Source organism: Chrysochloris asiatica, unplaced genomic scaffold (genome assembly GCF_000296735.1).
Source record: "Chrysochloris asiatica unplaced genomic scaffold, ChrAsi1.0 scaffold00318, whole genome shotgun sequence".
NCBI classification, from domain to species: Eukaryota; Metazoa; Chordata; class Mammalia; order Afrosoricida; family Chrysochloridae; genus Chrysochloris; species Chrysochloris asiatica.
In genome coordinates, this window is record NW_006408836.1 from 2,789,390 (window position 1) to 2,800,019 (window position 10,630).

The 10,630-nt window shown below is 34.2% G+C and overlaps 1 protein-coding gene across 1 annotated transcript in view; it reads right to left on the minus strand.

The window, feature by feature from the left end:
* The window catches only part of LOC102819479 (A disintegrin and metalloproteinase with thrombospondin motifs 6-like), a 530,326-nt gene that overhangs the window by 139,765 nt on the left and 379,931 nt on the right, over positions 1-10,630 (minus strand). The window contains exons 15-17 of the mRNA XM_006875298.1: positions 5,471-5,604; positions 3,683-3,806; positions 3,081-3,161 (exon numbers count right to left, since the gene is read on the minus strand). Of these exons, the coding sequence (XP_006875360.1) occupies positions 3,081-3,161; positions 3,683-3,806; positions 5,471-5,604 (339 nt within the window). The remainder of the gene's footprint in view (positions 1-3,080; positions 3,162-3,682; positions 3,807-5,470; positions 5,605-10,630) is intronic.

Here is a 10,630-nt window from a genome sequence, read left to right on the forward strand (position 1 = left end):
GGGAGAAAGATGAGGCTTTCTACTCCCGTAAAGATTTACACCCTCGGAAACCCTGTACAGGGTCACTATGGGTTGGAACCGACTTGACGGCACTTAACAACAACAACAACATCACATGGTTTACTATGCCAGGAAAGACAGATTGAAGAGGAATGGTGCTGTATTCATTGTCAAAAAGAACATATCCAGATCAGTCATGAGGTACAACACTGTCTGTGATAGGATAATATCCATGCACCTATAGGGAATACCAGTTAATATTACTATTATTCAAATTTATGCACCAAACACAAAAGCCAGTGAGGATGAAATAGAAGAATTCTACCAAATTCTTCAATCTGAAATTGATCAAATATGCAATCAAGATGTATTGATCATTACTTGTGATTGGAATGCAAAGGTTGAAAACAAAGAGGAAGGATTAGTAGTTGAAAAATATGGCCTTCATGATAGAAATGATGCTGGAGATCGCATGATAGAATTCTGCAAAACCAATGATTTGTTCATTTCAAATACCTTCTTTAGAAAGCATAAGAGACAATTATACACATGTACCTCACCAGATGGAATACACAGAAATCAAACTGAATACAGCTATGGAAAGAGAAGGTGGGAAAGCTCCATATCATCAGTGAAAACAAGGCCAGGGGCAGATTGTGGAACAGACCATCAACTGTTCATATATAAATTCAAACTGAAGCTGAAAAAAAAAAAAAAAATAAGTCCAAGAGAGGCAAATTAGGACCTTGAATATATCCCACCTCAATTTAGAGATCATCTGAAGACAGATTTGATACATTATACAATAAAGATCTAAGACCAAAAGAGTTGTGGGATGACATCAAAAATATCATACAGGAAGAAAGAAGTCATTAAGAAGAAGACAAGAAAGAAGAAAAAGATAGAAAGGGATGTCAGAAGAGACATTGAAACTTACTCTCCAGCATAGAGATGCTAAAGCAAATGGAAGAAATGTGCAACTACAAGACTGGAATAGAAAAATTCAAAGGTCAGCTCAAGAAGATAAAGTCAAATATTACAACAAAATGTGCAAAGATGTGGAGTCAGAAAGTCAAAAGGAAGAACACACTCAGCATTTCTCAAGCTGAGGGAACTGAAGAAAAAAATTCAAGACTCGACTTTCGTTATTGAAGGATTCTCTGGGCAAATCATTGAATGATGCAGAAAACATTTCAAAAGAAGATGGAAAGAATACAGAGTCACTGTACAAAAAGGAAATAGTTGATGTTCAACTGTTTCAAGAGGTAGCATGTGATCCAGAGTCAATAATACTGAAGGAAGAAGTCTAAGGTGCACTGAAGGTATTGGCAAAGAACAATGCACCAGGAACTGATGGAATAAAAACTTGAAATCTTTCAAGAAAGTGAGGCAGCGCAGTAGGCACTCACTCATCTATGCCAAGAAGTTTGGAAGACAACTATCTGACCAACTATTGGAAGAACTATTTGTGCTTTTTGAGTTACAGTGTTGGAGGAGAACACTGAAAGTGCCATGGAACTTCTAGAGATAAAATAATGACAAACTCTGAAAAAAATCACATACTCAATTGCTCTATCACAAAGGAAATGTAATAAGGAAAAAGATACCATTCTCAAAAATAGTGCAATAATAATTGAATATTTATATTAAAAATTGAACATTAACCCTTATATTGCTTAAATAAAAATTATATAAAATTTCTATAAGGAGCCCATGTAGCATAATGGGTTATGAGTTGGGCTGACAAATGCAAGGTCAGCAATTTGAACCTACCAGAGGAGAAAGAAGAGGCTTTGTGCTCCAGCAAAGATTTACAACCTTGGAAACATCCTACAGAGTCCCTATGTGTCAGACTGACTCAGTGACACACAGTCACCAACACCACCATGTACCTTACTTTTATGAAATTACTCAAAATGGACCATACAGGCAAATTTAAAAACTAAAACAATAAAACTTCCTGTAATGGAATTGACAACAAACTCTTCAACCTTAGGGCAAGCAAAATTTCAAATATAGGCCACAAAACCACAAGCTATGAAATAAAAGGTACAAATTGGATTTCACCAAAAGTAAAGGACATCATTAGGAAAATGGGCAAATAAGATACAAACTGGACAAACTCTTCAGAAAACATATATAAGACTTGTATTTAGATAATGTAAAGAATTCTTACAGTTCAATTTTTTTTGAAAATTTAACTTTGCTTAGACACTTTACAAAAAACATATATTTTTATGGGTAAAATTTAAAAGACTGAGAATACTAAGAGTTGATAGAATGTAGAGTAACTGTAACTCTTCTCCATTACTGATGTTATTATAAAATGTTACAACTACTTTGGAAAGCATTTTAAAGTAATTTCTCATAAAGTTGAACATGTAGTTGTATATAAACAAGTAATTCCACCTCTAGACTTTAACCCAGTAGAAATGAAATACATGTCCACACAAGGGTTTTTGTTTGTTTGTTTAAATGAATGCTCAAAGAAGCTTTATTCATAATAGTTGAAGACTGGAGATGAACCAAATATCCATCAACAGGTAAATGGGTAAACAAATTGTGGTCTATCCAGACAATGGAATGCTTTTTGGAAATTAAAAGTATTGAACTTTGTATACACTCAACAAATCAAATAAATCTAAAAAATATATACTTAGCAATAAAAGTCAAACATAAGTATATACTGTAGGATTCCATTTATATGAAATTCCTAGAGATCAATGTTTGCATAAGGGAAATGGGGTAACTTTTTTGGAGTCAAAGAAATTTTCTATAACTTAATTGTGGTATTTATATAAATATATGTAATTAACAGTATTCATTGAATATAATGGATATAATTTATATACATATAAATTATGCCACAATTAACTCGATTTTAAAAAAAGAACCAACACAGTTAAAATTCAACTATAAGCTATTAATTTGAATTTAGCATTTACATATAGTCCTTTAAAATTTGGATCTTCCTTAATTTGTACATAAGATATTCTGCCACAAAATAGTATGTTTTTCCTTCATGATGCTATGATAGTTTTTCTCATAAATTTTTAAATCCAACAAAATATGCTACTTACCAATGTAATTCTTTGACATGGCAACTTCTCTGACTTCAATGTGGACAGAACCCCTTGGTATCAGCACAACTTCCATGTAGCCTAAAATACAGAAGATAACCAGTAATAATCAGCAACTACACCTTTGGTAGAAAATACAGATTTAGTTACTGTTCAGTAATAAAGTTTCCTTATCCTTCCATTCTTCCTGTGACTTTATATTTCATAAATTATGAAATACTGGTAAATTCCCTTTTGGATTAATGAATATTTCTAGAGTATTTTTATGAATCTCTAAAGTTATCTCAAGATACTTTTAAAGCCTCACATGTGTAATAGGTTTTTTTCTTCTCCTCCATACATGACCCTCCCATCAATGCTCTGTGGAAATTCATATGAAAATGAAATGTGGCTAAATGAAATTAAGTAGAGAGGAAATAATATTTCCTTAAAATATCTTACATTAAGCCACATTTTGTAATTATAGGACTGAAAGCAATTTGGGGAAAACATAAGCTTGTCTATCTAAATGAAGACATTTTTAAATAAGTGGGGAAAAGAAACTGTTTTGGCTATTCCAAGTACACCAGAGGTGTGAGGAAGAGTTCTCTCTACACACTCACCTCCTCTGGGCAACGAATCATTGAAGAACCCTTCAATGGCATCACATGTGCTTCCATCCCCTCCACAGACTCGACATCTATCTTCCCTAGCATCAGATCCCAAAATATTATCACAACCTACATGCTGAAAACAGAGAAGAATAGTCAGTGTGTCAAAAAGAGGAATTCTTGGAACCATAGCTAATCAAATAAATGTTATTTACTTATTTTTCCAGTAAAGGAAATCAAAACAGAAATTATTTTTCCTCTTTCCACTTTCACTCTCTTGTAAGTCCTAGTTAATAGGTCTCAACACATAAATTCAAGGAAAAAGAAACTTCTACCCCTCAGGAATATATGCCTATATTTCTAACTAGACTTTTTCATTTTCAGATAACATGCTTCAACTCTTTAAATTAGTGTCAATTATTAGCAACAAGTTCTAACTTATACCCTCAATCAAGAAATCCAAGAACTAAGAAAAAACACACAGGTTTCAGAGGTCTTATGCAGGGTTATCATAACACTAAGAGTTCCAACTGAGCATTAACGTTAACCCTTTCTAACCCACAGACTTTTGGGGGGATATTCAATTACTAGAGTCAAACATTCGCTATGGGATTCATGACTGGGTAAATTTTTAAAGACTAATATGTTTCCACTATTGTTGTTAATTATTGTTGAGTTGGTTCTAACTCATAGCGACCATGTGTAAGATTTCCAAGGAGCAACTGGTTAAGTATGAAATGCCAACCTTGTGGTTAACAGTCCAGTGCTTATCTTATAGCATCACACCAGGACTATATGAGCAAAAAGATGTAAGCAAGGGCTTTAAAAGCTGAAATGCCACCTCTCAATTCTGCATTTAATCAACTATATGTGGTTGTTTTGTTTTTTAATGTCTTCTGTGAACAATTCAGCACTTGAAGCTGCACATTTAATCTTTTGCTATTAATGCTAAGCAGACATTACATATATTAAATCTTCATCTAGTCTTTATTATCTGAATAAACTTGAATATGGCCAGAGAAACAACGGTCTAATCAAATACATTTGGAGGTAAGTACCCTGAAAGATACAAACTTTTCTAAGAAGCTGTCAGAGTAAGTAAAGTAGACAGTGTTTTTATCTGTTTTTTTTCTATAACTGTTTTGTGCTTCTTTTTAAAGTAAAATACAAACTAGCAAAAATGTATGAAAACAGTGGACTTTGTAGCTACCTGCATACTTCTCTTATTGTTAAAAGAAACTATATTCTAAGAAAATCTCATGGATAGCTCCTACAATTCACAACGTGTCTAGTTAATTCTCTAAAGTAAATGCTTCAATAGGGTAAAGATTAACTGTATAATGAAAACCATTACAAATGCCTGAAAAGGAGACAAAATAGGAGGAACATAACTATTTCACACTTTGAGGAAAAATGATTCCATGAAATAAATCAAATAATCTTCCAATGAAAGCATATGGTAGCCATATGAACAAGAATCCTTGTCCCCTCTCTTTTTCTATCATATTGTTTGTAAACAGAATGAAAGAATAACAGAAACTAAAGTCCAAGATATTTTCATAATTCTGACAACCACGGTATACATAATTAGAAGACTAGAATCAATTCCACTTGATTGACACTTGAATATGTGCCTTTAACTACATAAATTGTCATCCTTTTTGGAAAATAAAATTTTCTTTAAAATTGAGTTCTATACATGAAAATTGTACACAATATTAGTAAGGATCTTCTATCTCTGAAAATGACAAAGTCTCAAAAACATCAACAAAAAAAAATGAAATTCACAATCTGTGTAACCTTGCATTCTCCATTGATACAGATATCCAGTGAATCCGTATTGCACTGAGTCCCATCAATCACCGCAGGGGCACGTTCAGTGTAGAAATTATACCCTTCAGCCAAGCAGTTTAATGCACAAGGTTTTACCCCACCTGGATAAACATAGAAGATAAATAAATGGGTGGTTCTTCTAATAAACAGTGATTCAATATTACCAATAGCAATGTTACAATTCATTTAGACCTTTCTTTTCGTTGCTAAAATTTAATATTCATTTTCATTGAATAAGAACCTGCTGAGCAGCTCTAAGGTTTAAAATGGGGATATTTCCAATATATTTGAAATCAAAAGAGATAATAGTGAATGTCTCTGAATGTTGAAAAAAATGAATAAAATAAAAACTATTTTAAGAACTAAGAAAGTAAAATAAAATTTAGCAAACAGTATGACTTTTAGGTAAATCTCTATTTTCACTAAATTTGACACCGTTTTAGTCTTGTCCTTATTATGCTTATAAAATTCCTCTTTAAAATGAAGAAGACTAATTCTAATGAAGAAAATAAAGCAGCAAGATAGATGACTTGTCCATGCCTTAGTGAAAGTAGAGAGAAGTAGTGTGAATGGTGAAAATTATAATAAACTAGAGAGAGCACATTCTATCAAAAGGAGATCATTGTTATAGCTGATTGGTATCATGCAAGATTATTCTTTGTAAGATTTTTATGAGTAAAACCACTCCTCTACATTTCCATATATCACACTGGGATTTTTGTTACTACTACCAAACAGAGTTGTTCTCTCATTTTTTATTTTAAGTTTTTGGAATTTAATTATATTTTATATATCAGGCTTTTAAAAGAGAAGATGAAAGAGCCTTTAATTTACTCAATTTTGGCATTACATTATTTGGGTAAATTAGCATTTGAGAAGCTGGACCCATAAATGCTATCTATGATTGTATTTCTTAAGCCATTACAATATGTGATAAGAACAAATTTCTTTTTTATTTACTATTCAAGATTTGTTCAGCATCCCCTGCTACAATGAATTTTCAAATAAAGTGTTTAGGTAATCCAATAAAAATTCCAACTGCCTTCTTCACAGAAGTGGAAAGCCAATCACTAAATCTGGAACTACAGATGGCCCCAAATAGCCAAATAGCAATCTCAGTCTCAAATCATACTATGAAGCTGTAATTAGTACCAGCAGAATGATAGACATATAAATAAATGAATTAGAATTCAGAGTTCAGAAATAAACCCATGTATCTATGGGCAAGTCCATATGTCTACGGTGTTCTGGTGTGGCACCATAGGATAAGCACATGACCATAAGGTCTGTTTGAACAGCAAGGTTGAAACCCCTATATAGGGTCGCTATGAGTCAGAACCGACTAAATGGCACTTAGCAACAACAATATCTGGGCAATAGATTTTTTTTTTTTTAATTCTGTATTGTAAATTGAGTCAAGGTTTACAGGGAAGATCATCATCGAACAAATCATATACTGTGTTTCATTTCATGTTTGCAGTCCCCTCCATATACCAACAGTTAACACTAAACTATTGCATTCCTCCCTGTGTCTCCTGCTTCCTTCACTTTCTTCTGCTAACCTTCCTCTTATTGTATATTGTCTGCCCTGTTGCCCATGTTAACATGTGCCTGCCCTCTAGCCCATGAATATTTTTCTCTCACCTCCATTTCCCCAACCTCCATAACCATCATAGATAATTTTTTGTTTGTCTGTTTGAACAATTACATAATTCATAGTTTCAAAGTAACAGCGGCACACACCCACATGTGAATGCATCTGGGAGTACCCCTAAAGACCTGGCTTTGCTTGGGACACAAAAGGTAAAGGCTGATTCTGCTGCTGTTATTACTCCCTTCAAGCTGACTACAGAGGCAGTTCAGACTTCTGTCTCCAATAAGAAACCAGTGTTTGATCTCAAAGCAAGTTTGTCTCATCCCCCCACCTATGAGCCACACAAAGGGAAGCTGAAGCCACGGAGGCAATCTAAAAAAAATAATGCCATGAATGAACATGTAAGCAGAGTGAGCATCTATAAGAAAACTTACAAACAACCTCATCTCCAGACAAGGGAAGAGCAATGGAAGAAACATGAGCAAGGATGAAGGGAGAAGAAAGCAAAGGTTTTGGGAGCCAGAAGAGGCCTCATTATAGCAGCAGATTAATGTTTTCTTAATATTCTGTCATTCTAAACCATTTTGTCTTTGCTTCTGTAAATATTTTTATGCTGTCCTCACTTTCATCAAGACGTCTTTCTATTCCTGTGTTTATACATAGTGTCTGTGGCCTCCACCTATTGTAGCTCTTTAAAGATTCTGTCACTATAAAGCTAAAATAACAAGTTAACAATAGAGATGCTGGGATGAAAAGGTGTCACATCTTCAATGTCTAATATAGAGAATCCAGTAATGAAATTATGAGCCATATGGTTTGTTTATGACATCAATGTTTTACCTATGTGAAAATATTTTTGTCTAAGCTCATATAAGTACCTTTGTCTAAGCTCATATAAAATCACTTAATATATGTATAGAGTCAGAATCAACTTGATGGCCCTTAACAAAAAAAAACAATCTCACAACAGTGACTACATTTGAGTCCATTGCTGCTACCACCATGCCAATCTATCTCACTGGGGGGTCTTACTCTTTTTCTCCAACCCTCCACTTTACCAAATATGATATCCTTCTCCAGGGATTAACTCTTCCCGATAATAAGTCTGAAGTATGCAAGATGAAGTCTGGCCATCCTGGCTTCCAAGGAGCCAGGTATATTTATATATATCACAATAAAAAGAAAAACTTTTAAAAGGTATTTAGGATGATTCTCCCAATAAAAGGTGACATTAATTAGCTAATGTAAGGAGCTCTGGTAGCGTAGTGGTTATGAATTGGGCTGCGAATCGCAAGGTCAGCAGTTAGAAACTTCCAGCTGTTCCACAGGAGAAAGATGAGGCTTTCTGCTCCCATAAAGATTTACAGCCTTGGAAACCCTTTGCAGGGTCGCTATGAGTCGCAACTAACTCCACAGCACATAACAACAACAATATGAATGTAGGATTAAGTCCCTAAGCATACTGTTATCTAGTTGCTAAATATCCAATCTGTGAATTATTTCAGACACTTGTTTCCTTACCCTTCTACAGTGAAAGGAAAACAAAAACAAAAAATGTGTATATATCTAATAAAAAGTTGAAAATATATGAAGCAAAAATTTACAGAAAAAGATAGCAAATGTCATATAATAGTAGGAGATTTTAACACACCTAACTCAATAAGTTAAGGATCAGACATTGTTTCATTCTGCTGTGCATAGGGTCGCTATGAGTTGGTTCCGACTCAATGGCACCTAACAACAACAACAACAACTCAATAATTGCTAAAAAGCAGGAAAAAAAATCAGAATAAGTATAAAAGATTTAAACAAAACTTTCTTTCACTCATTTACAAAACTGATACTTATATAGCACTAAGTCCAACAAATGTCAAAAAAAAAAAAAAAAATTCAAATATTTGTAGACCATACACCAAGATGGATAATAAGCTGTGCTATAAAAACTCAATTAATTTTAAAAATTTAGATAATGTTTCTGATTACAATGGAATTAAATTATACATCAATAATAAAAATGCCTAGAAATCTTAAATACTTGGAAATTAAAACAACACAATGAAAATAACTCATGTGTCAAAGGAAAACTCACAATGTAAATAGAAAATATCTTAAACTAAAAGAAATAAAAATACAACGTAAGTTTTGGAATTTAACAGAGTAAATTTAAACCAAATTAAGAAAGAATATAATAAATGTAAGTACAGTAATCAATAAAAGAGAAAGGAAAGAAGGCCAAAAGTTGTTTCTTTGAAAAGATTAATAAAATTGATAACTTCAAGCAAGAAGAGAGGTAGCAAGATGGCAGACTAGGCCAAAAGACTGTATGGATCCTCTACAACAAAGATAACAATAATCAAATGAAACAGATACAGATGATAGTCATGAGACTGTATCTCAGATGAAGAGGTAGAGGGTGGATTTAATGCTTACTAGGAGAGATTTTTCAGCAGATAAGGCAAAACAAGAAGAGATAGGTTATACAAGCCAGTGACCTGACAGACGCACAGTCCTTTTGAGTTTTTGCTATCAGCTACATAGACAAGAAAACTTATTGCATTGCAGTGATTTTTTTCTTGTTCCCCACTTCCCTGGTGACACAGGTGAGGCTGGACCCCACCCACATACATCCCCAGGAAAACTCCCACTCTCCCAGTGGTTGGAGCTGCCGTAGCAGCATAGGAAAAGAAAAAAAAATACAAAGAAACAGCTGATCTATGCCTGCAGCCAGGTCATCTGTGGTGTGGTCATCTTGAACTTTCCCAGGTAACTTTGAAGGCAAGAGGGCAATAAGTGGTGAAGAGGCATAGTATTTATTGGTGGACAGTAGAGGGATGGTTTTTTTTTTTTTCTTCTTCCTGTACCCCATGTCACTCTAGTGACTAGAGGTTTTGACAGCCCTCATCCATGTACACAATCAGCGAAGTTCCTTCTTTCCACTAGTAGAAGCCACATCAAAGTTTATGGGCAGCTGGCACCACCAACCTCAGCACCTGGTATTAGGTGTGCCCTATTCCAGACCTGCAGAGCTGTTTATGTTCAACCCAGGACTAGTAGGACTTCTCACCATTGGCCCCCCTCTGAGTCAGAAATACCTTGATACCCCAGCTGCTTTAGGGTATGCACGAACTATTTCTAGATTGGGTGCCCAAAAGAGACAACACCTGGCCCTACAGAAATGCCATCAAGGATTGAGTGTTACAGTCTCATCAATTATCCACTCACAATGTGAGTTCTGTGACTGATAGGAAACCCTAGAATTGTCTTCTTTCTGGACCTGGCACCTGCCTTTTTTATTTTGTATTGTTTTTGTTTATTTATTCTTTCTCCCTTGCCTTTATCTCTCTTGATTACTTTCTTCTTCATCTACTCTTTCTTTTTTTTACTTCTTTTGAATTCTATTTCCCAACCACTGCTGCTTCTTTCTTCCTTCTTCTTTTTATAATTTCTTCTTTGTATACCTCTTTAATTAATTTTTGTTGTTGTTGTCACTACTTTCTGGTCTCTTTCTGTTTTACTCATTCTTTTCCCTAATT